Source organism: Calonectris borealis, chromosome 15, assembly GCF_964195595.1.
Source record: "Calonectris borealis chromosome 15, bCalBor7.hap1.2, whole genome shotgun sequence".
Taxonomy (NCBI): domain Eukaryota; kingdom Metazoa; phylum Chordata; class Aves; order Procellariiformes; family Procellariidae; genus Calonectris; species Calonectris borealis.
This window is the reverse complement of record NC_134326.1, coordinates 14,726,276-14,753,939: the sequence shown is the minus strand read 5'-3', so window position 1 is coordinate 14,753,939 and position 27,664 is coordinate 14,726,276. Positions and strand designations below refer to the sequence as shown.

The 27,664-nt window shown below is 65.8% G+C and overlaps 2 protein-coding genes across 2 annotated transcripts; both read right to left on the bottom strand.

Annotated features, from left to right (window-relative positions):
* LOC142088723 (PDZ and LIM domain protein 5-like) lies at window positions 1-21,562 on the bottom strand. Its single transcript, XM_075164356.1, is given in 32 exon segments — window positions 1-984; window positions 1,241-1,356; window positions 1,843-1,963; window positions 2,148-2,328; window positions 2,406-2,640; window positions 2,781-2,839; window positions 3,928-3,964; window positions 4,337-4,510; window positions 5,523-5,570; window positions 5,932-6,086; window positions 6,216-6,254; window positions 6,673-6,709; window positions 7,059-7,213; window positions 7,337-7,375; window positions 7,985-8,021; window positions 8,380-8,534; window positions 8,664-8,702; window positions 8,870-8,976; window positions 8,978-9,100; window positions 9,102-9,233; window positions 9,274-9,331; window positions 9,426-9,462; window positions 9,818-9,972; window positions 10,592-10,608; window positions 12,266-12,296; window positions 12,603-12,754; window positions 16,359-16,465; window positions 18,980-19,019; window positions 19,101-19,273; window positions 19,359-19,452; window positions 19,594-19,887; window positions 21,287-21,562. Coding segments are annotated over 32 exon segments (3,291 nt in total). The 5' UTR covers window positions 21,344-21,562; the 3' UTR covers window positions 1-897.
* Window positions 20,969-27,525, bottom strand: DDX41 (DEAD-box helicase 41). The gene is made up of 17 exons (XM_075164355.1): window positions 27,439-27,525; window positions 27,243-27,341; window positions 26,986-27,145; window positions 26,829-26,903; window positions 26,412-26,472; window positions 25,658-25,794; window positions 25,328-25,400; window positions 24,998-25,151; window positions 24,748-24,884; window positions 24,384-24,546; window positions 24,152-24,283; window positions 23,899-23,970; window positions 23,505-23,601; window positions 23,005-23,154; window positions 22,791-22,862; window positions 22,470-22,580; window positions 20,969-22,225 (listed from the first exon to the last, which is right to left on the bottom strand). Exons 1-17 carry the CDS (start codon window positions 27,460-27,462, stop codon window positions 22,089-22,091), a joined length of 1,854 nt encoding a protein of 617 aa, XP_075020456.1. The 5' UTR covers window positions 27,463-27,525; the 3' UTR covers window positions 20,969-22,088.
* Between the last annotated feature and the right edge of the window lie 139 nt (window positions 27,526-27,664).

Genomic DNA, 27,664 nt, shown 5'->3' with positions numbered 1-27,664 from the left:
TTGCAGAGAAGTGTTTATTAAAGGCACTAAAAGCACCGTGGCTACATCAGCGGCAGTCCAACCGGAGAGCGTGGGTTTGGGAGAGGCATTTACAGGCCTGGGACAGCGGTGGCAGGCGCTCTTTGGTGGGAAGCTGTTCCCAAGCCTTGCGGGAGCCCGCCGGCCGGCCGGCCATCAATACACGCTGCCAGCCCGCAGCCGGGGCATGCTTGGCACGCTGCCCTGCTTCCCGGCACGGCCGGGCTGGGGGTGCGGCCGCACGCCAGCCCCAGGAGAGCAGCAGGCCAGCTGGGTGGGGGAACACGAGGCACAGACCCCCCCTGACACACAGCCAGGGGAGGAAGCCACCGCAGAAGTCTGCAGGGCGGCCGGGGGGTTGCCGTGAGCAGGGCCCTGGCAGGGGAGCAGGGCCGGGTCTCCAGCCCCGTGCATGAAGCACGCAGCAGGGAAGGTGGGGGAGAGCTTGGCAGGGGGCTGGGGGGGCTGGTCCTCACCCACTCAGGGATGTGCTAGGAGCATCCCTGCCCTGGCACTGAGCTGGCAGGCAGCCGGGCCCCAGCTGAGCGAGGGAGCAGCCCTGCTGTGCCAGACCCCCCCGACTCCAGCCTCAGCACGGCCACGGCCACCATGCTGCCTGGCTCGGGGGCAGGAGACGCATGCAGTGGCCCATTCCCGGGGCTCCTAGGGCCAGCCGGGGGACACAGAAGAAGCCACCCAGCTATAAGGGGCTCTGGGCCCAGCGCCGCCTCCGGCTGGAGCTGGGCCAAGAGCTGCCAGGAAAGAGGCAGGAGCAAGGGGAAGGGGTGAGGGCCAGCCTGGCTCCCTGGGGGCAGCAGGGAAGGGGAGAGGAGCATGCAGGGCCAGGGGCACGCGTGGGCACAGCTGAACTCCCGCCCCTCACACGTGGGAGAAAGCGTGGCTCTTGCAGAGCGGCTTGTCCTTCTTGGAGTAGAACGTCTTCCCTTCCAGGTTGGTCTGGCAGATCTGGGGGGGAGAACGCAGGGGGTCAGGTCAGGGGGGCCGAGTCAGCCCCTGGGCCCCAGGGCTCAGCACCAGCACCTCACAGATGCTGGGGAGCAGCAGGCTCAGAGCAGGGGCCCGAGCCACCAGCGCAGAGCCAAGTGGGGAAAACCTCGTGGCAGCAGGGACCCCGTGCTGCCGGTGTACCCCACGCAGGGCACGACTGCCAGGGAGAGCCACGGCCCCCACCAGCAGCCGGGGAGGGAGGCACACGGCTCACCGCACAGACGAAGCAAGTGTCGTGCCAGCTGAACCCCAGCGCCTCCAGGAACCGGTCCCCAGCATCAATCTTGAAATCGCAGCCACGGCACTTGGTGCCAAACATCTTCTCGTAATCTGCGAGGAGAGGCAGAGCCCAGGTCAGCGTTCCCCCGCACTGCAGCCCCTCATCCCAGGGGAGCAGGGCTGCAGCAGAGCCGGGATCCCATGGGCACAGCCTGGGGACAACTCGCTGCCAGCCCCGGGGGGACGATGCCTGAGACACCCGGCGAAATGCCTGTGCCATGCAGGGTGGCCCCGGCCGCCACCGGGCCACAGGGAGGAGGCAAACCTCATCTCCCAGGATGCAGCGCTCGCCTTTGATGTGCATCCTCTGTCATCGCCATGGCAACACGGGAGTGATGGCACTACCCCGCAGCCGGGGAGGACAGGGATGGAGGGCTCAGGGCCGTGGGAGGGGCATCCCTGCCTTCCCCACAGCCTGGGGAGAGCCCCACAGCACAGGGCAGCTCACCCCCCACCCCTGTGGGCAAGTGCTGAGCCCTGACAGTGCCCGGTGCCCCGGGGCCATGCAAGGTGGCACGTGGGGTCCCCGGGTCCTACCTCTCTCGCAGTAGGGTTGTCCCTCCTCCATGTAGAAGGCACGGTTGCGGATGGGAGTTTTGCAGGCAGCACAGGTGAAGCACTGCACGTGCCAGGTCATCTTCAGCGCGTGCATGACCTCCTGGAAGGGAACTGCTGTCAGCCAGGGGCAGGACCACCTTGCGCCATGGGGGACCCCCTCCCAGGGTAGAAAGGGACAAGGGATCCCTGGCGATGGAATCAGGATGGGAAGGGACAGAGCTGGGGACACCTAGGTGAGTGGGGAGCAGGGACAGGAGGTGTGGGGCAGGCTGACGGACACTCACCCCGGTGATCTTCTTCTTGCATTTGGCACAGCTGGGCGCGTAGCGCGTGTCGTAGCACTTGGGGCAGAAGATGGAGCCCTTCTCCTCGAAAAAGCCGCCCTCATCCAGCACCTTCCTGCACTGGCAGCAGGTGAACTCCTCGGGGTGGTAATAATGTCCCAGCGCCACCAGGTAGCGTCCCCTGCAACAGGACAGAGCCACGTCAGCCACTCCGGGGCCCAGGACGCTGGCGTGGTGGCAGTGGTGGCCAGGGCTCACCTGATGACCTTGTTGCACTTGTAGCAGAGGGGCGTGCGGCCGGGCCCTTCGGGGGCCTGCTGTGCCGCCTGCACGATGGAGCTGCGGTTCTGCATGGGGGTCGGCGTGGCCGGCTGGCTGTGCTTGCTCACCACCGTGCTCGTCTTGTCTGGGGCGTAGCGCTCAGCAAACGAGGGGTCCACAGCCCAGGGTGGGCGGCTGGCAGGGCCAGGGGTGGCGGCGGGGGTCCTGGGGGCTGCACGCACATGCAAGATTCCAAGATGGTGCACCTGATCCCTCCGCAGCCCCCTCCCAGCACCCGTGGCTGGGCAAGCAATATCCCCCGGCATCCCCACCCCTCTCCCCCTCCAAGCCCAGAAGAAACGTTTTGCTCACCCAGTCCTGGCTCCGTCTTCATCGCTGCTCCTTGGGATGGGTCCAGCACGGAGACCTGGCTACAGAACAAGCAGTTAATCCAGCCTGCTCCTCTCACCTCCTCTCCCCAGCGGGTTTGTGTGTGCAGGCAGGGCCCCCCCACCCCAACAAGCAGGCAGGAGCCGGCCAAGCCCCCGTGCCCAGCCAGTAGCTGGTTTGGTGATGGGGTACCGAGCCAAGCGCCTTCAGCCCTGCGAAGACACAGCACCCCGGGCTCTCTGGCACCCATCGTGGTGGTCTGGGGAGCGGTGGGAGGGAGCGCAGGCCTGCTGGTCTTCCACACCCAGCTCTGGGCTGCTCCAGACTGACCAGGGACCCCGGGGACCACAGAGACCCCAGCTGCCGGCTCACACACAACGGTCGCCCCCAACCTCATCAGGGTGCAGAGGGTCTTGGACCTGACCCAGCGCGGGGAGCCCCGGGGTCCAGCTCCAGCAGAGCTGGGGACAGGCAGGGCTCTGCCATCCCTGCCGGCAAGCCAGGGCCAGGCTGGTCCTGGGAGGCGTAAGGCCTGTGCCCCCTGGCACGCTGCCAACATTGGGTTTGGGAGCAGGCAGGGCAAGCCGGGGCCAGAGAGGCACGGCCCACTCGAGAGAGGGGACAGGGACAGAGGGAGAGCCGGTGGCTCCATGCCTCTCCAGGGCAAAGACAAGAAGCAGATGCCTACAAAACCAGGAGCATTTATTTGTGGCAGAGCAAACTGGGCAGAGCTGGGACCCAATGGTCACGGCACCAGGGCAGGAGGCATTGCGGAGAGGCAAAGGCAAAAAATAGGGGTGCTGTGCACCACCCCTGCCCGGCTGCACGGGGCAAGGAACGGCGTCCCCTCAGCCCCAGCTCCCTTTCCTGCCCCCACGCAGGGAGAAGCCAGCGACACTCACCCAGCTCTGCCCGGCTGCCCTGCGCACCAAGTCCAGGTGCTGCCCAAACATCACAACACCCCTAGCAAGGTTTTGCCAGTGCCACCAGCCGCCCCCAACCCGCTGTGTCCGGGACACCACGGCGCAGCTTGGCATCCCCAGCTCGGTGCCTGCAATGCCCAGCGGGTCCTGCCCAGGAAACACAGCCCCACAGCTCCTGCTGCCACCCTGGTGCAGACTCCCCTTACCTGGGCTTTTTAACAAACACATCCTCACGATCCTCCACTGAGCGCAGCCGGAGAGAAAGGAGGAGACAGTCAGTCTGCGGCAACCAAGGCCCCGGGACAGCAGGAAGGGAAAGGCAGGAAAACCAAACTCTCCTCCCGCCACGCTCCTGCCCCAAGGCACAGCCCTGCCCGGCCACGGGGCAGAGCACGGCCCCAGCCCCGTGGCACCACCACGTGCCCACACATGGCCTGCGCCATGCACAGCGCCGGGCAGCTCCTGCCAGCTCAGCCTCACCAGAGGGGCCACACGGGGCCAAAACCAAAGCCCCTGTTACCACATCACCCCACAGCCTCTGCTGGGCACTGGCTGCCCCGGCAAAACTGGGTACCCCTGGGCAGCCAGGCAGCGCCAGGCCCTGCGGGAACTTACTGCCGTCTGTGCCCGTCAGCTGGGCCAGTTTGCGGAAGGAACGGGACTGGGAGGTCCCGGTGCGAGGCTGCCAGTCCTCAGCGTCCTCTATCAGCCGCAACTTCCCGGGGTCGCACATGGGGGTGCTGGGGGGCTGCGGGGGCTGCCTGCGAGTGACAGAGGGCAGGCACTCAGCTGACACCAAACATGAACCCTGCTTTGGCACAGAGGAGCGCTCCCAAAGGCGCCCTCACACAAGCTGCCCCCCTTGCCAGACCCCGGCACTCACCACTGCTCCCCCGTGTCCCAGCTGGACCCAAGCATTGGAAAAAACGGCGGCACAACAGTCAGTGGTTGACCCATGGCTCCCGTATGCACTCCCAGTCCCATGGGGGCACAGCCTCATGAAGATGCCAACAACATTCACTCCCGACCAACCTTGCAGCCACTCCACAGCCCCACAGGACATCGTGCCCCAGGTCCAGGCACTGCCCAGCACCTCCCAGCACCCCCAGCAAGGTGTTGCCAGTGCCACCAGCTGCCCCTACCCACTGTGTCCAGGACACCATGCTGCAGTTTGGCCTCCTCAGCTCAGTGCCAGCAGTGCCCAGCGGGTCCTGCCCGGCACACCCGGCACAGGGACATCCCCCTGAAAGCACACCGTAGTTGGTGACAGCCTGCCTCGCCACTGGGTGCCCGGGCAGGACCCTCCCAAGGCGATGGTCAGAGCAGTGGCTGAGTGCTGGTGGCACCCAAGTGCTGGCAGTGCCCGTTGCAGGGCGAGCACAGGGCAGGCTCTGCAGCTCGGCCAACAGCTCGGCTCTGGAGAGAGGGAGAGGACAGAGAAGGAATGGGAGGACAGAGGAGGCAGGAGAGGAGAGAAGAAACAGCAATAAGGCAAAGAGCTTCCCTGGAGCCACCACAAGCAGCGAGGGCAAACCAGCCCGCGGCGCCTGCCCAGCTCTGCGCGGCCGCCCCACAGCCCCACGCCAGGCCCACAGGACATTGTGCCCGAGGTCCAGGTGTTGCCCAGAACATCCCAACGCCCCTAAGCCAGGTTTTCCCAGTGCCATCAGCCTCCTCCAGTCCCCGTATGCCCAAGAGGCCAAGGTGCAGCTTGGCATCCCCAGCTCAGTGCCAGCAGTGCCCAGAGTCCTGCCTGGGACATGCGGCCCTGTGCACAGCTCCTGCTGCCGCCCTGGCGCACGCTCCCCTTACCTGGGCTTTTTAACAAGCTCATCCTCACGATCCTCCACTGAGCGCAGCAGGAGAGAAAGGAGGAGACAGAGTCAGTCTGCGGCAACCAAAGCCCAGGGACAGCAGGAAGGGAAAGGGAAAGGCAGGAAAACCGAACTCTCCTCCCGCCACCCTCCTGCCCCAAGGCACAGCCCTGCCCGGCCACGGGGCAGAGCACGGCCCCAGCCCAGGCACCACAACGAGCCCACGCACAGCTCTGGGCAGCTCCCACTGGCTCAGCCACCCCAGAAGGGCCACACAGGGCCAAAACCAACACTCCGGTGCCACAATGCACTACAGCCTTTATCCAGCTCCAACTGCCCCAGCAAAGTCCGGTACGCCCAGGCAGCCAGGCAGTGCCAGGCCCTGCAGTAACTCACTGCTGTCTGTGCCCGTCAGCCGGGCCAGTTTGCGGAAGGAGCGGGACTGGGAGGTCCCGGTGCGGGGCTGCCAGTCCTCAGCGTCCTCTATCAGCCGCAACTTCCCGGGGTCGCGCATGGGGGTACTGGGGGGCTCCAGCGGCTGTGGGGGCTGCCTGCGAGTGACAGAGGGCAGGCGCTTAGCTGGCACCACACATGGACCCTGCCCGGCACCAGGGCATGGGACAGCCCTCCCAAAGGTGCCCTCACACACGCCGACCCCCTCACCATACCCCGGCACTCACCGTTGCTCCCCTGTGCCCCAGCCAGACCCACGGGCATCCCTGTGGCATTGGAAAAAACGGCGGCACAACAGTCAATGCTTGACCTAGAGCTCGGTGCATCCCTCCTGTACGCACCCCCAGCGCCAGAGGCACGGGCCCCGCAAAGACGCCGGCAGCATTCACTCCAGTCACTGCAAGCACCAAGGGCAAACCAGCCGGTGGCACTTACCCAGCTCTGCCTGCCCACCCCGCAGCCCCTGCCGTGTTCATGAGACATCATGCATGAGGTCTAGATCTTGCCCAGAACATCCCAACACCCCAGCAAGCTTTTGCCAGTGCCTCCAGCCTCTTCCAGTCCCCGTTTGCCCAAGAGGCCACGGTACAGCTCGGCATCCCCAGCTCAGTGCCCGGAGTCCTGCCTGGGACATGCGGCCCTGTGCACAGCTCCTGCTGCCGCCCTGGCACACGCTCCCCTTACCTGGGCTTTTTAACAAGCTCATCCTCACGATCCTCCACTGAGCGCAGCCGGAGAGAAAGGAGGAGACAGAGTCAGTCTGAGCAACCAAGGCCCCGGGACAGCAGGAAGGGAAAGGCAGGAAAACCGACCTCTCCTCCCGCCACCCTCCTGCCCCAAGGCACAGCCCTGCCCGGCCACGGGGCAGAGCACGGCCCCAGCCCAGAGGCACCACCACGAGCCCACGCACAGCTCTGGGCAGGTCCTGACAACAGCCTCCCCAAAGGAGCCACACAGTGCCAAAACCAAAACCCCAGTGCCACGACGCAGCCTCTGCCAGGCTTTGGCAGCCCAGGCAAAGTCTGGCACCCCCAAGCAGCCAGGCAGCGCCAGGCCCTGCGGAAACTCACTGCTGTCTGTGCCCGTCAGCTGGGCCAGTTTGCGGAAGGAGCGGGACTGGGAGGTCCCGGTGCGAGGCTGCCAGTCCTCAGCGTCCTCTATCAGCCGCAACTTCCCGGGGTCGCGCATGGGGGTACTGGGGGGCTCCAGCGGCTGCGGGAGCTGCCTGCGAGTGACAGAGGGCAGGCGCTCAGCCGGCACCACACATGGACCCTGCCCGGCACCACGGCATGGGACAGCCCTCCCAAAGGTGCCCTCACACACGCCCTCGCCAGACCGCGGCACTCACCACTGCTCCCCCGTGCCCCAGCCAGACCCACGGGCATCCCTGCGGCATTGGAAAAAACAGTCAGTGATTGACCCATGGCTCCCGTATGCACTCCCAGTCCCATGGGGGCACAGGCCTTATGAAGGTGCCAACAATATTCACTCCCGACCAACCTTGCAGCCACTCCACAGCCCCACAGGACATCGTGCCCCAGGTCCAGGCACTGCCCAGCACCTCCCAGCACCCCCAGCAAGGTGTTGCCAGTGCCACCAGCTGCCCCTACCCACTGTGTCCAGGACACCATGCTGCAGTTTGGCCTCCTCAGCTCGGTGCCAGCAGTGCCCACCGGATCCTGCCCGGCACACCTGGCATGAGGACAGCCCAGCTGGGGACAGCCTGCCTGGCCACTGGGTGCCCAGGCAGGACCCTCCCGAGGTGACCGTCAGAGCAGTGGGTGAGTGCTGGCAGTGTCTGTTGTGCAGCTCTGCCAACAGCTCGTCTCTGGGGAGAGGGAGACGACAGAGGAGGAGGAAATAGAAGAAACAGCAACAGGGCAAAGCGCTTCCCCGGAGTCACTGCGAGCAGCGAGGGTGAACCAGCCGGGTGCGCTGAGCCCCGGCTGGGCACCCCTGCGGCTCCTGCTGCCGCCCTGGCACACGCTCCCCTTACCTGGGCTTTTTAACAAGCTCATCCTCGCGATCCTCCACTGAGCGCAGCCGGAGAGAAAGGAGGAGACAGAGTCAGTCTGCGGCAACCAAGGCCCCGGGACAGCAGGAAGGGAAAGGGAAAGGCAGGAAAACCGAACTCTCCTCCCGCCACCCTCCTGCCCCAAGGCACAGCCCTGCCCGGCCACGGGGCAGAGCAGAGCCCCAGCCCAGAGGCACCACCACGAGCCCACGCACAGCTCTGGGCAGGTCCTGACAACTCAGCCTCCCTAGAAGGGCCACACAGTGCCAAAACCAAAGCCCCAGTGCCACGACGCAGCCTCTGCCAGGCTTTGGCAGTCCCGGCAAAGTCTGGCACCCCCAAGCAGCCAGGCAGCGCCAGGCCCTGCAGTAACTCACTGCTGTCTGTGCCCGTCAGCCGGGCCAGTTTGCGGAAGGAGCGGGACTGGGAGGTCCCGGTGCGAGGCTGCCAGTCCTCAGCGTCCTCTATCAGCCGCAACTTCACAGGGTCACACATGGGGGTACTGGGGGGCTCCAGCGGCTGCAGGGGCTGCCTGCGAGTGACAGAGGGCAGGCACTCAGCCGGCACCACACATGGACCCTGCCCGGCACCACGGCATGGGACAGCCCTCCCAAAGGTGCCCTTACACACGCCGACCCCCTCGCCAGACCCCGGCACTCACCACTGCTCCCCCGTGCCCCAGCCAGACCCACGGGCATCCCTGTGGCATCAAAAAAACGGCGGCACAACAGTCAATGCTTGACCCATGGCTCAGTGCATCCCTCCTGTACGCACCCCCAGCCCCACGCAGAAACGAGCAGCATCCACTCCAGACCAGCCTCCCAGCCACCCCCAGCCTCACGGAAAAGCCGGCGATACTCATCCAGCTCTGCCCGGCCACCCCGCAGCCCCATGCCGGGCTCACAGGACATCATGCCCCAGGTCCGGGCACGGCCCAGCACCTCCCAACACCCCCAGCAAGGTGTTGCCAGTGCCACCAGCCTCCTCCAGATCCCATTTGCTCAAGAAGCAACGGTGCAGCTCAGCCTCCCCAGCTCTGTGCCAGTAGTGCCCGGTGCGTCCTGCCCAGCACACCCAGCACAGGGACACCCTGTTTGGGAATGCCCTGCCTGGCAGGCGGGTGCCCAGGCAGAACCCTCCCAAGGTGATGGGCAGAGCAGTGGCTGAGCGCTGGCGGTGCCCGTCGTGGAGCGAGCGCATGGCGGGCTCTGAGGCTCTGCCAACAGCTCGTCTCTGGGGAGAGGGAGAGGACAGAGAGGGAACAGGAGGACGGAGGAGGAGGAGAGGAGAGAAGAAAGAGCAACAGGGCAAAGAGCTTCCCCGGAGTCACTGCGAGCAGCGAGGGTGAACCAGCCGGGTGGGCTGAGCCCCGGCTGGGCACCCCTGTGGCTCCTGCTGCCGCCCTGGCACACGCTCCCCTTACCTGGGCTTTTTAACAAGCTCATCCTCGCGATCCTCCACTGAGCGCAGCAGGAGAGAAAGGAGGAGACAGAGTCAGTCTGCGGTAACCAAGGCCCCGGGACAGCAGGAAGGGAAAGGGAAAGGCAGGAAAACCAACCTCTCCTCCTGGCACCCTCCTGCCCCAAGGCACAGCCCTGCCCGGCCACGGGGCAGAGCACGGCCCCAGCCCAGGCACCACAACGAGCCCACGCACAGCTCTGGGCAGCTCCCACTGGCTCAGCTGCCCCAGAGGGGCCACACGGGGCCAAAACCAACACTCGGGTGCCACGATGCACCTTCATCGGGCTCCAGTTGCCCCGGCAAAGCTGGGCACCCCCGGGCAGACAGGCAGCGCCGGACCCTGCGGGAACTTACTGCCGTCTGTGCCCGTCAGCCGGGCCAGTTTGCGGAAGGAGCGGGACTGGGAGGTCCCGGTGCGGGGCTGCCAGTCCTCAGCGTCCTCTATCAGCCGCAACTTCACAGGGTCGCACATGGGGGTACTGGGGGGCTCCAGCGGCTGCAGGGGCTGCCTGCGAGTGACAGAGTCATCTGTCAAATCTGACAGATCCCCATGGCATCACCTCCCCGGGGCTGCCCCACACCTTCCCTGGCACAGAACCACTGCACACCAGTACCTGAGACGCCGCACGTTGCCTTACTCCCCACACCCCCTACTCCTCCTCTGCCTAGGAAGGGCCCATTAAGGACTGACCAGCGTTCCTGGCAGTCTGAGACTGGCCCCAGGGGCCAAGAGAGTAAAGGACAGGGCAAGAATAAGCCAAGGTCAAAAAATCACCGGCAGGGGAGCTGCACAAGAGCCCGATGAACACCTACGGTGCCCACGGCAGTGCCACCCGCCTGCCTGGCCCTGGGCAGGGGGCCCAGCACAGCCCGGCAGCCCTCGCGCAGCCGAGCCACGTCTTGGGGAGGAGGGGAAGGGACCACACGCGAGGACGCTCCAGGGCCCCAGCAGCCAGCAGAGACAGGCAGGGCTCGCCCTTCAGGCTCGGGACAGCTTGCTGCCAGGAGTGACCCGGGCAGAGCAGCGCGTGCCGCCTGTCCCAGGCTGGCCCTGCCCCAGAGAACAGGGCACTGGCAGGGAAGAGGCATGCGGGGAGGACAGAGAGAGCAGGCAAAAGGCTTACTGACTTGTCAAGGCTCAGCACCTGTAGGGGAGAGGGAAAGAGAAAGGGAGGAGAGAAAGAAAGAAAAAGGAAGGTGAAATTAGACCCGCAGCACCCAAGAAGTTTCCAGAGCTCACCTATGGCCTGCACCAGTTCCCCTACCCCCCGAGACTCATGCCCAGCTTGCCCAGGGCTGGGAGCACACTGGGACACAAGGGCAGACACCAACGGATCAGACCATGCCTCCCTCAGCCCCCCAAAACAGGCTTGGGTGCCCAGGGCAGCCAGGGCTGCATCCCCCCCCGTTGCCCAGTTCCAGGGCACCACAGCAGCTCTCGGCTGGAGGGGCAGGGACCAGCAGCTGCCAGACACCCGGTAGCTGGGTGGGCAGCCTGCAGAGGTGGGAACTTCTTCCCTGTGAGCGGGGTGAGGACGGCGCTGCGCAGGGCTCGAGAGCTTCACCTTGCCCAGCCCATCCCGGCAGGACGTCCCCGGGCAGGCGCTGGCTGGTGGCCACAACGCAGCCACTGCTTCCCTGCCGCCGCAGATGCCAGTGAGTGTCCTGCTACAACCGCCGTGCCATGCCCCGCAGGACTCCTCATAGGCTGACACGTCCCCGAGCGAGGGACCGGCATGTGCGTGGCTGTGCGTCCCCACGCATGACAGTCCTGTTGTGCCACCTCAGCACCAGCCATCGGGGGATCCTGGCACAGGCACTGTCACCCACTCCCACCCACGGGTGCCTGGCATGCAAGGCGCAGCAGGGCTGGGCAGCAGGCTCCCCCCGATCCTCGGGGACCAGGACGGACAGCAACATACCCATTGTGCTGGGTGGTGCAGGCGGGCGCCAGGGGCGCGTACGTCACGGGTTTCGTCACCAGCCCAGGCCGTGGGTTCGGAGGCGAGCCGGCCCCAAAGGGCCGAGCTGTTTTGTTGAGGGCGGTGCTGGGAGCGAAGTTATATTTCAGGGGTTCAGAGCAGGGGAGTGAGTCCTGAGCGAGACAAAACACACAGACACGGGCTCACACGTCAAGCAGCATGCAAGGGGCAGCCCCGGGCCAGGCAGCGCAGCAGGCAGCCAGGTAGGAAAGCTGGACAACACATGCACCTCAGATACTGGGCTCTGCCAGGCTGGCACCTCTCTTTGCAGGGCACCCGGCCCAGCAACAGCAGGTCACAAGCCCAGCCCGAGGGTCGTTGGAGGATTAGTAAGTGCCCCAGACGCCCGCTGCTGCCCGCGGTGGGGTGGTGCATGCACACACGCGGATCGCAACCATCCCACAGCACGAAGCTGAACACATGCAGGTGGCTTCCATTCAGGAGCCACCGGTCACTGGCCCCAGCCCTGCCTCCCCGTGCCAGGGCACTCCCCAGCACTAGCAAATATGGGGCCCCGAGGCCGTGCTGCGGCTGCCCGGCCTCCTCCCCTGCGTCAGCCCCTCTGCAGCCCTGCCCACAGCCGGCACCGGCGGGGGCAGACCCGCAGCAGCCAGGGCCCGGGTGCCTGCTGGGCAGATCCCGGTGCCAGGGGTCAGAGCTGCTCCTCCAGCGAGGAGTTTTCCAGCCCTCCAAACACACCCTGGTCCTCCAGAAGCCAGCAGGCCCCAGGAGCAAAGTCCATTTGTCCGTCTAGGCTCAGAGATTCCCCTGCCCTGAGATGAGGCTGAGCTGCCGCTGCAGCGCCAGGAGCAACACGTACCTTCTGCGGCTTCCCCAGGTGGTTCTGGGCTCTGCAAGAGAGGAGATAGCCGGGCAGGTGCTGGAATCAGCCCAGCCACCGCCGGGATGCTGGTACCCCAGGGATGCCGCACCCACCCGAGGGGAGCCACGGCCGGCTGGCACTGCCCCAGGGCTCGCAGGCGAGGGCCAGCAGCCAGGCTAAGCCTCATCCAGCCAAATAGAGCCCTCGGACCCAATCAGAGGCTGCCAGGCTCCGAGCAAGGAGCAACGATGCCGGGAGATGGCACTGGGCAGAGGGCCCTGGCTCTGCTCCGGCCACACCAGGACCCCAGGTTTGCAGGACCCATCAATCCTACCTGCTCAGGGTGAGGCAAAGCCTGTCCCCGCAGGCGCGGATCCTGTTCTGGGCCTCGATGTGCGTCATGGAGCTGGTGCTCTCCCCGTCGATGTAAAGCACCCAGTCGCCCACTCCCACGCCGGCCTGGGCTGCCTTCCCGCCCGGCGTCAGCTGCAGGACAGACAGAGTCAGGGACAGCCGGGCCAGGCGAGCGGCAATGCAGGAGCAGGGGGCCACCCTTGTCCCCACAAGGGCAGGGGTCTGCCAGAGCCCAGGCTCCCTTGTGCAAAGACCAGCCCGGCACATGACACCATAAAAACCTGACCCAGGGGGAGGTAGAGACCCCCGGATCACCCCCTGTTTCCCAGCATATTAGCCCAGAGCAGCCTCTTCTCTACAGCAGTGGAGGGCACAGCACTACCCCAGGGCGCTGCCCAGCCCCTGCCCTCTGGCATGGCTTGGGTCCATGCCAGCACCCCGGGGCCCCATCCCCATGATGCCAAACGGCGGAGGCGGCGCTGGCTCAGCCTCGGCGGGAGGCCTGGCCGCCCCTCGGAGCCGTCCCCGCAGTCTTGGGGTGGGAAGCTAGCACAGTGAGTCAGGGCCCGTCAGGCAGCCCACGTCTCGCTGCGAACCACAGGCATTTCCAGCCCTTCGCCTGGGGGAGAGCAGGGGGACAGGGGAGGCACCCTCCGGGCGCTCCCCCCAGCCGCCCACGCTCCTATCCCTTTCCCCTCCTGGTGCCGGCAGGCGCAGACGTTACCTCATCCCCGCAGAGCAGCAGGAGCCCCCCCAGGGCAGGGAGACACCCGCCCCCACCCACGCTGCCCCCCCAGCCTTCGCCTCGCCGGGGCAGCCGGGAGCATGGCCAGGGGTTCCCCTGCCCGGCCACGGTGCCGGGGATGCGCCTTGCCTCCAGCGTGGCTCTACGGCACGGCTCTACGTCAGCCCTGTGCCGGGAAGCAGAGGCTGCCCTCCCCTCCCACCGGGGATGCGCAGCTGAAGGCGAGCAGGGCCCTGAGCACCGCATGCAGCTCCCAGGCACTGACAGACAGACAGACAGACGTGGGCAGACTGCAGCCATTCCTGCTCCTCCAGCACAGAAGAACTCGAGGCACTTGGACCCGGACCAAGTATTTCCTCAAGTCCTGTTCGACATGAACATAAAAGGAGCGAGCCAGATTCCCAGCGCTGTCAGAGGGCTGAAAAATCCCTGCCGCCGAGCCCCGGCCCCTCCTTGCCCGTGAGCAGGGCCCAGCTCGCCCCAGAGCCGTGCCCCCCTTCCCCGTGCCTGCACCAGCCCTCCATGTGAGGCCAAACCCCACACCCGGGCTGGATGTGGCCCAGCTCCACGTGCATCCCACTGCCATCCCCAGCAGGACATGGGTACCCCCTGCAGTGCCCCTGCACTGCCCAGCGCCCATTCCTCCTGCCCGGCACAGGAGGGTGCCCGGGGCGGCAAGTGGTGCTGGCCGGCTCCTGGCCACACTGCTGCAAGCCCTGGCTTGCTGCCCTGGAGGGCTGGGGAAGGCGCGGGGCGGCTGCGTGGGTTTGGAGGCAGGAACGGGAGCTGGGAGAGGTTTTCACACGGCTGCCCGGGAAGGGGAGAGCGCGGCAGGCTGCGTCACGCAGCCGCACCCAGCCCGGCCAGCACCGCCATGCTCCCCTTTCCCCTTCGCGTCAGCACGCCAGGAAACCCCCCCGGCAGGTGCCAGCTCAGCCGGGAGCCGTGGCAGTGCCAGCCCTCCCGCTTCCTGCCCGGCCCCGCTAACCAGGGCTTCCTTCCTCCCCTCTCCGCCCAGCCAGTCCTTTGTTCCCCGTGCCTCCGTCCAGTGAGGTGCTCACCAGCCGCCCCCGTCCAGGGCTCGGGCACCCCGGACAGTCTCACCCAGCATGGAGGGGAGTGGGGCGCCTGCACAAGGGCCCAGGCAGCATCCCCCAGTGCCTTCCCACCTGCAGCACCGACGGTCTCTCCTCTTCCCCAGCTGGCAGATGCCAGGATGTGCCACACAGCACCCAGACGCCAGCCCTTACCCTGGCTCCGCCACAAGCAGCTCAGGACCACGGTCTCACAGCCTGCCTAGCCAAGGTGTCAGGACCCCAGCAGCGCCCCTTGCCACGAGAGTGCGTGTGCAGAGGACCAGGGTGGCACTTCTTTTGTGTGACCACCAAGCTGAAGCAGCCTCACAGCTCACCCAGTAGTGTCACAGCGATGGACGCAGCCGAGAGCCAAAGCGCACGCCAGTGCTACTTTCCCACTGTGCTCCACAGAGCAGGACCCCACTGCAGCCCTCGAAGCCGGGGAGGACACCTCCTTCCAGCCCGCTCCAGCAGCCCCAGGCCTGGCAGGATGGCCTGCCCTGCCAGCAGCACCCTCGCTCAAGGCAAGCAGTGGCCAAGGACAGCAACGTGCTCCAGGCAGGAGCTTTAGGGCTGGGGATGCCTTCGAGGTGCAGAGCAGCGCAGGGTCACTCCTCCCCATCACACAGGGCCCACCGCTCCGCCACACAGCCCAGCCTCACCAGAGAGCCCCCCAAAGCTGGTTACATCCCCTGGGAATGTCCTCGCTGCTCCCGCTTGCCCTGCCCAGGACAGCAGCGTTACCCAAGCCCTGAGGGCAGCGCTGGCCTGCGCACTCAGTGGGGCCATGCTTCACGAGGCCCCTGCCCCGGGCCCTGGGAGGCTCCTCCATCCGACCAGACCCTTTGTTAAGTGCTGGCTCGCAGCCAAGAGAAACATTTTTTAGAGAATAAACTCGCTGAAGCCGGCTCTGCGTGCTCAGCAGAGATCGGCAGGCCCTGGGGCAGCAGCGCTGGCGACTCCAGCCTCACATAATGCCCCCGGGGTCTGTGCTCCGTGCTGGGGTGCTGCGAGACCTGCGCCCTCTGGGACAGGCGCACGGTGCTGGGCTCGTGCCGGGAGCAGGCCCCCACGCAGCGCTCGGTGCCACAAGCAAAGCCATCCTTCAAGAAGCAGCCTCCGTGCCAACTGCCTGAGCGTCAGCGGCATGGGCGATGCAGTCACATTCCAAGGCTTATAAGGCAATTGCGTGGCCAGAGCTGTGGCCAGCACCCACCCAGGGGACTGGGCCGCCCTGGGGACAGGGACTCGCACGCACCCAGGGGCCAGACCTGGCCTGGGCAAGCACCTCATCAGGAGCAGCTCGCACCAGGCGCCTCAGCCATGAGCAGCCAGCAGCACAACTTCTCTCGCTCATGCTGGAGAAACGGGCTAGTTTTGTGGAGGGAGCCACGTCTCAGTGCAGGCAGCAGTGCGGGCAGCAGCACCACAGGCTTCTTCCCTTCCCTGCCCGTTCCAGGGCCAGCTCGGGTGCGGAGCTGGGAGCCGTGCAGCAGGAGGGAGGGTGGAAGGGCACAAGCCAGGTCCTGGGATGCTGAGCGCGGTGTCGCGGTGCGGACCAGGAAGCTGGCTCTGCGGCTCGGAGATGGTGAGAGCAGCTCCCCTCCCCCTGCGGTGGGCACGCTCCGGAAGGGGCCTCCCCTGCCCCCCCCAGCTGCCAGAATGACTCTGCAGAGGCTGTACAGTGTTTTTCATCTGCGGTCCTCTGCCTGGAACACCCCCATGCCAGACCGCAGCTGATAAAGCTCCGAGGAGGCTACACAGAGCCAGGCAGGGCAGGACGCAACGCTCCCGGGGCCCTGGCTCATCCGCATCCCCCATACGGCTCTGACTCAGTCACCTGGACGCAGCCGCCACAGCTGCCACCCACAGAGGCAGGGGAAGGATGGGTGTCACCAGGCTCGGCTTCTCTTACCCTGGAGATGGAGAGCGGCATGCTGAAATCCTTCCCTCCCTGCAGCCTGAAGCCCCAGGGTGCCGGCCCATTCAGCATCACCTTGTAGGACTCCATGTCGCCCATCTCTGCAAGGGAAGAGGGTGTGATCCTGGCGTTAGGGTGCAGAGGAACAACGCAGGGAGAACAGGCGAGGAGGGGGCCCGGCGCCTGGCAGGATGGGGCAGGAAGAGACAGTTCATATTTCCAGCAGTAACTCCACCCTGACCATCCTACACTGTGGTTAGAGACGCACCCCAAATCTATCAGCATCTTCTCCAGCGGCGTCAGAGCCGAGGGGCCCAGGCTAACGCTGACTGGTGTCAGGGAGCCAGGTACAGCCCCGCTGCCACCCACAGTGGAGCGCCCGCGGGCTCCGCTCTCCCTCTCCAAAACCCGGGATGTGCTCTCCCTTGCAGCACCCCAGAAACTCACGCTGCTGAAAGCTGAGACCATTTCAGACCACGGAGAAGCGGCAGCAGGTACAGAAGGATGGGAACCAGAAGCATTTTTGCCAGATGAATTAGCAGCAGCAGCGCAGGAGCTGCGTGATGCCACCCGAGGCGCCTGGCAGAGCAGCCAGGCTGGCACTCCGGCAGCCGGCCGAGCAGATGCCACCTGGGAGCGAGCCCATCTCCGCACACAGAGCCGGGGCTTCGGCGGGGAGGGAATCCCGATGCTCCCCTGCCTGCCAGGGCTGCGCTGACAGCTGTCAGCCGGCCAAGGCTCCGGGCAGACGGGCCAGCCCCAGCCTCCCGGCCACCCCTCACCTGGAAGGAGCTGCAAAGCCCCTGCAAAGCCCCCCAGGACCTTCTTCCTGCCGCTGCCAGGCGGGGGACAGGGCCAGTTCCGGGACCCGGGGCCCTCCCCACCCCTCTCGCAAGGGCCGGCAGGCTCCCGGCTGGGAGGTGGCGGAGGCTGCAGGGCTGGGGGCCAGCGTGCCCCCGCTCTCCCCGGGCCGGTGCGGGCTATATAAGGCGTGTAAGACGACACCAGCCCGCTCCCCGCTCGGGAGGGCCGGGGAAGGCTGCGTGTCAGGCATTCCCGACGCCCGGCAGCCGCGCAAGCCCCAGCGAGGCGCTGGGACCGGGGCGGCCCGGAGCGGGCAGGCAGCCCCCGGCGGGGCTGGGGATCCCCGGCAGCCCCAGGCTGGAGAGCCCTCCTGCTCCTGAGGGAGCAGGCCCTGGGCCGCCTGCCCCATGGGGGCCCCCGGGCCCCGCTCTCCATCCTGCCCCACGGGAACCCCCAGGCCCCCCTCCCCATCCCGCCCCACAGAGCCTCCCTTCCCCGGGCTCGGGGGCCCCGGCCCTAGGCCCAGCCCTGCCCCGCGGAGACCCACGGCGGCCCCGGCCCTAGGCCCAGCCCTGCCCCGCGGAGACCCCGACCCTGCCCCACACGGGCCCTGCCCGCCCCCGACCAACCACCTTCCCTCAGACCCAGGTCCCAGCCCTACTCCCCCGTGCCCGCCCCCCCCGGCAGAGGACAGAGGCCCCGGCCCCGCCCCGGCCCTCCCGCACTCACTCACCCGCGGCCGGCCGGGCCCCCGGCGGAGCGGGGCCGAGCGGGCGGCGCCGCAGCGGGGAACGCAGCAGCGAACGGAGCGGAGCGGGCGGACGCGGGACTCGAACTGGGGCACCGCCCCCGCCCGGCCCGGCCCCGCCTTATATAGCAACGGGAGGGGGCGGAGCCGGCGGACGACTCGGCCAATTACCGCGTGCGCCTGCCTGCCGGGGCGGGCACGGCAGCGCCCCCTGGCGGGGAGGCACGGGCTGCCCCCGTCCGGCCCCGGCCCCGGCCCCGGCCGCGGGACCGATCCCCTCCTGCCCCCGCAGCACCGGCAGAGCCCAGTCCGGCCCAGGCTGTTTATTCACCGCACCGCACCACCAAACAGCATCCGGCCCGGGCTCAGGCCCAGTCCCGCGGGCCGGGGGTCTCCCGGCTGAGCAGCCGCACCAGCTTGGCTCGGAGGTTGCTCTGGGGCTTGTGCCCGGGGCGCCCCGGCGGCGCCTCCTGCCCGCGACCCCAGTGCTGCTCAGGGGGCTGGGGGCTGCTCCGCGGCAGCTGGGCCAGGGCAGCCCGGTTGTCATAGAGGGGACCCGCCTCACTGCTGTGGCCCTCAGGGGCCTGCCGGCACCCTAGCTCCCACTGCCCTTCCTCCTCTTCCTCCTCCTCCTCTGCCCCAGCAGGACCTGGCTCCGCGGTGAAGATGTTCTCATAGAGATGCTCACGGGGCAGCTTCCCTGTGGCCCAGGGCTCACCGGGGCCTGGCCGCCCTGGCCCGAAGAGAGGCTGCTGGCTGCGGGCGATGGAGGCATAGACGATGGGGCCTGTGGCCTCTGGCTCCGGCAGGGGGAAGTGGAGAAGGCTGGCGGGGGGGTGGGAGGCAGGTTGTACCCCCCCCAGGGGCGGGCTGGGCTGGGGCTCCTCGGTCCCAGGGCCCCAGGGCTGGGGCTCGAGGCCCTGTGCAGAGAGCTGGGGGTCTGGGGCACAGAAGAGCCGGGGGTCCGGGGTGTCCTTGCCCTGTTGCTGGCAGGCAATAGCAGCAGTCACGACCCGGCAGAGCTCCGGGGCCCGTGGGGTGCTGAAGGTGAAGGTGCCCTCACCGGAGTCGCTGCGGCGGCCGGCCTCGAAGGAGAAGATGGTCTGCGGGGCCAGAGGTCAGGGTCAGGGGCTGGCACTGGCCCTGGGCAGCCAGCAGCCCCAGGGAGAGGGGGAGGCACACACCTGATCCTGGCCAAACTTGCGGAGGAAGGGATAGGGCCAGGTGAGCAGGGGCTGGCGGGACTGCAGGTCCTTCAGCGTCAGGCTCTGGGGAAGGGCCGAGAGCAGGTAGTGCCCGTGCAGGCCGCAGCGGGCGGCCGCGTCCGTCCGGACCACCAGCACCGGGAATTCGGTCACTAAGGGAGTAGAGCAAGGCAGGGGTCAGCACCACGGTGCCAAGCTGGCACCCACCCCAGCCTCATCCGCCACCCATGCACGTACGGTCCTGCCACGAGGAGTAGAGGGAGTTCTCCTCCATGGGGACAGCAGGGCTGGGCTGGGTCCTAGCACTGCTCTGCGCCGTCTCCTTTGCACCCTGAAATAGAGGGATGTGAGAGCAGCCCCCCGGACCGGGGGAGCACAAGTTCCCCTGCCTGCCCACGCACCCCAGAGCGCCCCGGCTCACCCGATCCAGGAGCAGCGTAAGGGGTCCCAGCTATGACAGACCCCACAGTACCTGGAAGGCCAGCTGGCAGAGCTGGGCGATCCACTCATCCCGCTGCTCAGCCGCCAGCACGTAGCTCTTTTCCGTGGTGGTGAGGTAGAAGGCAGCGGTGGCTTTGGGGCAGCTCTCGGTGCCCGCAGGGCCCACGGAGACACAGTCCGAGAGGCGGATCACCCGGCGGGCACATCGCCGCAGGGAGGTCTTCTCCAGCACCGTGCCATCATCCCGCACGTCAAACTTCTCCATGCGGGCCACGCCAGAGGGGCTGGCGGCAAAGAGCTGGGCTCGCATCTTCCTCCAGGACCTCTGCGGCGTGGGAACGGCACAGACAGGAGGAAAAAAAAAAGGGTCAGCAAAGAGCTGCCTGCTGCGTCCTCGCTGTGCTGCCCTCCGCATGGGGCTGGCAGTGCTTGGGAAGAGCTCTGTGGGGCAGGATCGGGCACATGGGGTCCCTGCCCACATCTTCTGGGTGCTGCAGGAGGGCATGGAGAGCCAGGGCCAGCACAGATCCCCCGGGCTGTGGGGCAGGGCAGTCCCAAAGCTGGGTCGAGGGGGGGCCTTGCCCTGAGCGAGCTCGGCATGGCTCGCTGGGTGAGTCACACTCGCTCCCGGCTCGCCAAGCACCAGGTCCTGCTCTTTGTTCCCCGCTGCAAGTGCCAGCCTGCCGCCGCTGCAGCTGAGCTCTCGAGCTATGCTCAGGACAGACCCTGATGCAAATTAAAGCCATTTTGAGCTGCTGAGGCTCCTGCTGGCAGCCTCACATCTGCCGAGCATGGCCAGGCCCTGCAGCTCGCAGCCCGCTTCCTCCCAGGGGAGGCTCTGCTGCACCAGCACCTTCCCAGCCTGTCATGGGATAGAGTGGGTGCATACCCCCACGCACCTCAAAAGCGCAGCAGAGCCTCCGCCCTGCAGAAACCAGATGCAGCCAAGCACCCAAAATACCCACCGCCGCCAGCCCGCCTGCCTCCTACACAGCAGGGCACCGGCCCCGCACATGCAGGGCCTGCCCGCTTCAGTTCCAGGACCCGGCTCTCGCTCGGCAGGGAGGTCGGAGCGTGATCGCATCCCAGCACATCCACCGAGCCCACTGCGGGGGCACGGCCGCCCCACCGTGGCAGAGGGGATGCCATTAAGGCAAGGCCAGCGTGCCAGTGGGACCTGCTTCGCCAACACCCACCTCACACGTCCCTAGAGCTGGCTCAACCCTGCAGGGACTCCCACCACATCACCCATACCGTGCCCAGAGGCCTGCAGCACCCGGTGCCCACCCCAAGGGCCCAGGGCAGCAGGCCAAGCTGTGAGGGGTGCCCCACGGCTGGCACTGGCACCCCAGGGCCAGGCTCGTGGAGGGCTGGGTGCAGAGCCACGTCCCACGTGCTGCCCCGGTGCCCCGCTCCCACACACACGCTGGAGCTGCGCCTCATTAACACGCATTTATTGTTTCATTGCGAAGCGCGTGGTGACCAAGCGAGAAGAGGGACCCCGCGCGTAGGGCTGCACCCGAGCAGGTGCCTGCACGGATGAGTCCCCTCGGCCGCAGGGAGAGCCCTGCTCCTGGGGCTGTGGAGCCCAGGCCCCCCCCACGGCAGCTCCGAGGGGTCTGGCTCCAGTCCCCCCTTCCCAGGCTGCCGAGGGCCCGGCCCCAGGCCTGCCATCAAGACAGATCAGAGCAAACCCTGTACCCAGTCCCAAATCCACCCTTTACCTTTCCAAATTTGCAGTGCTGCACATAGAGGATCCCATCCTTCACCGGTCTCTCCATGGGCCAAGTGTCGCCCTGGCAGCCAGCGCCAAGGATCAGGGACTTGGGCTACCAGCAGCAGAGAAAATGTGACTGCTGCAGCCGAATCAACTGCATGGGGCAGACTTCCTTCTCTCAGCAACTTCCCCTTTTTGGTGTGTGGGATGAGGGGCAGAGGCTGGGCCACAGGAGGTGTCCGTCTGTCCGCCCTCCCCCTCGCAGAGGGGCAGTGGGGCAGAACGTGCCAGGCAGAGCACAGGAAGCACCGAGGGGACCGCCCGACACGAGCGCAGGACGCTCCGCCTCGCCCCGGCTGCACGAGCGCGTGTTTGGGAGATACAGGAACAGCCACGAGCTGAGGAGGCACAAACCAGGTGAGGGGGGTGGTTCTGGAGGAATCAAGGGGCTTTGGAGAGAAGTGCTATAAAGACCCCGGCCACGCCACTGCAGGGGGCTGGCAGGGGCAGCAGGCAGCCGGCCAGAGACCAGTTGCCCCACCTGGGGCTTCCTTCTCCCCTCAGGCACCACTACCTGCTTGCCCAACGCGCCGCTGTTGCGGCACAGCCGCACACATTTCCTCCCGGGGCAGGAGCTTCATCAGGCTGAGCTGGCAACAGCCCCAGTGGCCAAATGACCGGAAAAGGGGCCACAGCAGTGCAGGCCAGGCCCCTGGGCTTGGGAAAGGTGAGGGCAGCTGGGGCACTGCCCCAGCTGAAAGGCAACCAAGGCCCGCACAGGGGGAGCGTTGGGCAGCACGCTCCCCAGGCTAGAAATCCATAGAGCTGTGGGCCAGGTAGTCCTTGCGGCCGATGTTGCTGACTTGCTTCGTCTGCATCGCCTCCAGCTTGGGGCAGTCGGTGATGCGATGGCCCAGGCCGCCGCAGAAGGCGCAGCCCCGTTCGCCTGCAATGGGAGGGAGGAGGTCAGGGGGAGCTGTGCCACGCCAGGAGAGCAGCCCCCCCACCCCAGAAGCAGAGGGGTTACGCCAGCATCTCCCCCCCTGCTGCAGCACCGGGCTGCCCGCATGGCCAGGCAACGACAGCCCTGAGGCAGGCAGGAACCGCCCCGGGAGCTGGGGGTCCTGTCCGCAGCCCAGGTCTCTCAACAGCCCTGCGGGAGGTCCCTGTGCCAGCCCGGGATCTCTCACCTCCGATGTCCAGCATGGTCTCGTCCCCGCAGTGCAGCACCTGGAGCACAGGCGGCACCTTCTGCTTTGCCTCCAGGAGCAGGGCCTTCAGGTCCATCAGCACCGACTCATCTGGGGGCAGAGACACGGATCGGACACAGCCCGCGCAGGTGTGGGGGGCACTGCCTCACACCGCCATCTCCCCTTCACGGGCTGTCACGACTCATCCCTGCTTGCTCAGGAACACCCCCCTTGCTGAGGCAGAGGCAGGTCCATCGCCCAGCTGCCTCCTACAGCTGCAGCCCCCCCACAGGCAGCCCCCAGCCCCGCGCTGTTTCTCACCGCAGGCCTTGTTGATGAAGGTGGTGGCAATGCCAGTGTTGCCCGAACGGCCTGTACGCCCGATACGGTGAACTGTGGAGAAAGAAGCAGGATCAGGCCTGGGTGAAGGCAACGTGACAGACCATCCCTGCCCCCAGCCACTGCAGAGACAAGCGCAGAGCCTTGCTGACCTCTGCACCCACCCTGCCATGCCCTTGTTGGTCCCAGTCCCCACCATAGTTCTCAATCTCCTCCGGCATGTCGTAGTTGATGACGTGCTGGATGGCTGGGAAGTCCAGGCCCTTGGAAGCGACGTCAGTGGCAACCAGGACATCCTTCTTCCCATCCCGGAAGGCCTCGATGGCTTTTGTCCGTTCCTCCTGATCTGCAAAGGCCCAGCAGAGAAGATCAGCAAGGCAGAGCTCCCAGTCCCACCTCTTGCAGCAACCACTCAGAGCCAAGCATCGCTCAACTGGGGCTCCCCCAGTGAGAGGACCCACGCAGCCTTTCCCCAAATAAAGCAGCAGAGGGACCTCTAGGTCCCGTAGGGACCTGCACTGTGTTTATGCCTGCTACATACAACGCGGTGTTCGTTTCTGACACTGCCACAGCCCTTCCTCACACCATCACAAACTGCTGCATGCTGGGACCTCCCGTGGCCACGTACCACCCTGGCAGGAGCGGGGTCAGGCAGGGCCACACCGCGGCCCAGGCCTCCCCAACACCCTCACTGACCTTTCCCTCCATGGATGGCCACAGCTTCCACACCCTTGAGCAGCAGGTACTCGTGGATCGCATCTACATCTGCCTTCTTCTCTGCAAAGATCAGCACCTGCGGCAGCACAGACATCATGGAAGAGCCGCCCTTCTGCAGGCTGGCACTGCTGGCACCAGCACAACCCCCCCGAGAAACCCGTTCCCTCTTGCTGAGCAGAACACACCACAGCTCTGGGCCCAGGACCTGCTCATACGTGGAGCACGACTCACTCACACGCCCACCCCACTCACGGCAGAGCCCTGCAGCATCACGGCCAAATCCCCATTGCCAGCTCCATCTGTGCCCCGGGGCTGCGGCGTGCCCGCGCTGCCCCCAGCCGTGCTGCCAGAGCAGCCGGAGTGCACTACTCACAGGCGGCGGGGTCTTCTGCAGGCACTCAAGGAGGTACACCATCTTGGCCTCCTCTTTCACGTACTCCACTTCCTAGGAACAAGCACAGAGATGAGTCAGGCAGGCAGCAGAGAAATTGCCATTGCTTGGTATCCCTTAACCTCTTGGGAAGGAGGGCCACGAATCCCAGCTCCCTGACAAGGGATGCATCAAGTGTCCTCGTGAATGGTGCTGGCCTCTCACACAGGCATGGGGGAGCTCCCAACTACCTCACCTGCACAACATCCAGGCTGGCAGCACCCGCTCGCCCAACGTTAATGGTGATGGGCTTCACCAGGGCGCTCTTGGCAAAGTTCTGGATCTTCTTGGGCATCGTGGCACTGAAGAGGAGGGTCTGCCGCTGGCCCTGCGCAGGGAACACAGCACAGGCGAGGATTCAGCACTCACCCAACCAAGCAGGTGCAGGGATTGGGCTTCAGGGTGCTCGTATCGTGCCAGCTAAGTACCTTGAAGTAGGAGAAGATGGTACGGATGTCCCCCTCAAAGCCCATATCGATCATCCTGTCAGCCTCATCCAAGGCCAAGTAACGGCAGATGTCCAGGCTCACCATCTTCTTCTGCAGCAGGTCCATCAGGCGGCCAGGGGTTGCCACCATCATGTGTACACCACTGTAGGACAAGAGAAGGCCACGGTCAGGCACTCAGATTCCTGCCCCGTGCAGCAACACACAGGGAAGGTAACACCTGCTTGGCATCGCCTTCGCCCCCACACCTTCCTGAAGCCATCCAGCCAGGGTGCCACCCCTTAGTCCTCTGCCAGAAAACAGAGCACAGCTCCAGCCCCACAACCTCCCCCCCAGAAGCTCTTACTGTTTGATTGTCTCCATCTGCTCCTTGACAGACATGCCCCCGATGCAGAGGGCGCAGCGCAGCGGGGGCAGGCCGTCCTCCTGCAGCAGGCGGCAGTAGTACTCAATGATGCCGTGGGTCTGCCGGGCCAGCTCCCGCTGCGGAGACAAAACTTCCTCGTTCCTACACCTCCGAGCAGGGAGGATCTGGAATTGCCACTGAATATCAATCAAAGCTTCCTCCTGCACGTCACCATGCCCCCAACACTCACCGAGGGACAGATGATGAGTCCGTAGGGTCCCTCTCGCTTGGAAAATGGCAGCCTCTTCTCCTGCTCCAGGCAGAACATGATCACGGGGAGGGTGAACACCAAGGTCTTCCCAGAGCCAGTGAATGCAATGCCAATCATGTCCCTTCCCGAGAGGCTGGCAGAGAAATGGGGCCAATGGTGAGGAGGAGAATCACCGAACGGCTCAGACCTCCGGGGCTGAGCAAGGCGACGGGGCGCATCTGTCACCAGCGAAGAGCACCCGGCACACACCGCTGCGTGGGCTGTAGGGAGCAACCGCTCCCCACCCTGGGACGGGGACAGAGCACTCACATCGTGGGGATGCCTTGGATCTGTATGGGTGTTGGCTGCTGGATTCCTTTTTTCTTCAGGCCCCTCAAGATAGCTGTCAGAGAACAAGGGACACACACATTCGTGACCTGAAGCCTTCTCCCTTTCCCTCCTACTCACGTCCCAGCAGCAGCTCTTCCACAAGTGACAAACACCCCTCGGGCCAGCAGCTAGGTGACACAGCCACTGTTGGGAATTTAAGTTGCGAGCCCACTAACACTAAGCGTTACAGATCCGACAGCTTCGCGCGCTAACACGTGTTTCCCAGGAGAATGCTGTCCCCCACCCCGCCAGGCTCTTCCCCCAGCCCACCTGCTGGGAACTTCATCTCCTTGAAGCTCTTGATGGGGGGCGGGATGCCTTCCCCCTCCACCAGGATGTGGTACTTCTTGCGCACGCGATCGTGCCGTGCCTCCGACATGCCCAGGATGTAACGAGGTGCTCTCCAGCTGCGAAGGCAACAGAGAAAGGTCGTGGTGCAGAATGAGGCTGGGGCTCCAGAGGCAGCAGCCCCCACAGAGGCCCAGGGGAACTCTCCGTCGGGCTCCGATATCCCACCAGGGAAAACAGGTAACTCCAAGGGGCTTCAGGGTGCGAGCACGGGAGCAGAACCACGCCAGTTCCATGCATTAAACATTTCCCCAAAGTCTCAGTAAGAAGTCCCAAGCTAACAGCTGAGAACAGGCTATGGATGGTGGACGGAACATGCCAAAATCTTTTGGACACATCTTGATCATCTCTCTGACACTGCCTCGAGCAGTGCTGGCTTTGTAGGCTCCCCCAGCCTCTTTCTCTAGCTTAGTCACCTCTGAGATCTGAAGATCCACCTCAAGTCTTCAAGTTTAACATAAATGTACTCTAGAAAATCTTTACTGTATATAAAATAACATTCAAGGTGACTCAACAGCCTTCAATCTGATGCACAGCGGTAAGAAGCCAGGCAGTGGAGCAAGAGCGAAGGCAGTGGCCGCAGAGCGGTGCTCCTCCTGCGAGGCTGCACAGCATCTAGTTCTCTTCAGCTGCGAGGAAGCAGCATTTTCAGGAAGACAACCTCTGTGAAACACACCTGGTTTTAATTGGATCATCGTAGGTGATGCCCTTTGCCATCTCCTTCACTGACATCAAAGCTGCAAGAACAAAGCCGACAAGATCAATACAAGCTCTCCATCTCCAGATGCACTTAACCTCAGCAGAGAACTACTCGGGCAAACAGTTTGGGAGACCGTGCCCGGAGACGGAGGAGGAAAAACAGCACCCCTGACAGCCCCTCTGGGTACAGAACACCAAACGCTGCAGCCTGCCGTGCCTAGGGGCCTGCACCGTCTCAGCTAAGCCAGGCAGCTGGAGGCTGCTGAAGGATCCTGTTGTGATCTCCTGTCCCATCCCGGGTGTGAACATCCCCGAGTGTTGCAAGTAATACCCCTACCGCTGCCCCGACAGCTCTGGAGACAGGTCTGAGAGACACAGAGCACCCACCACTCACCTCGACCCTCTGCCACGCTCTCCAGGATCTTCTCTTCCTCCTTCAGCTGCTTCTCCTTGGCTGACTCCTTCCGAGCTGGGGGAGAGTCAGGGAAACAGTGAGGAGGTTTCAGTCCCTCCCTAAAGCCGCCCGGCCCTACCGCCATCCGCTCCCCCACCTTCCGCCTTCTCTTTGAGGTGCTGGTGCTGGTCCAGGAGGCTGATGTTGGACTGGGGCCCCAGGGGGATGTCATCCTCATCACCCCGCTGCTCGCTCCCGCTGTCCCGCTGCTCCTCCTCCGACACCACCTTCCGCCGCATCTGCAGCAGCTTCTGCAGCTGGAAGGAAGCGGGTGGAGGCGGGATGAGAGGCCCCGCGTCGGGAGGGACGTTCAGAGCCCTCCCTCGGCAGCGCCGGGCCTCGTTACTCCGTTACCATCTGCTGCTTGCGCTGCTTGACGGGCACGTAGGGCACATAGTCGTCATCTTCCTCCCCGGACAGGTCGGACGTCTCCGCCGCCTCCTCCCGCTGCCTCTGTGGGGAGACGTGAGCTGAGCCCGGCCCGAGACGATACCAGCCCCGCCCGGCACCGCAGGGCTGCCGGTACCGGCCAGGCTGGGCCCGGCCCCACCTTCCGCTCAGCCCCGGCCTCCATGGCGCCGTCTCCACGCAACAGCCACACCGCCCCGGATGTAAATCCCACGCGCCGGAAGTGACGGCTCCGGGGACGGGCGCCGTCGCCCAGCAACGCGTTGCCACGCCCCCCCGCGCGGGAGCCGAGACAGGGCCCCACGGGCCGCCTCGACGGCCAAACTTGTGCAGAAGGCGCATGAGGGCCGCGCCCCCCTCTCCCCCGC

Coding starts and splice junctions, on each gene's coding strand:
- DDX41 (XM_075164355.1), bottom strand. CDS start 27,462: ATGGAGGCCGGGGCTGAGCGGAAG. Junction 24,547..24,747: donor CAGATGGAGACAATCAAACA/GTAAGAGCTTCT, acceptor CTTGTCCTACAG/TGGTGTACACATGATGGTGG. Junction 22,581..22,790: donor CTTCATCAACAAGGCCTGCG/GTGAGAAACAGC, acceptor CTCTGCCCCCAG/ATGAGTCGGTGCTGATGGAC.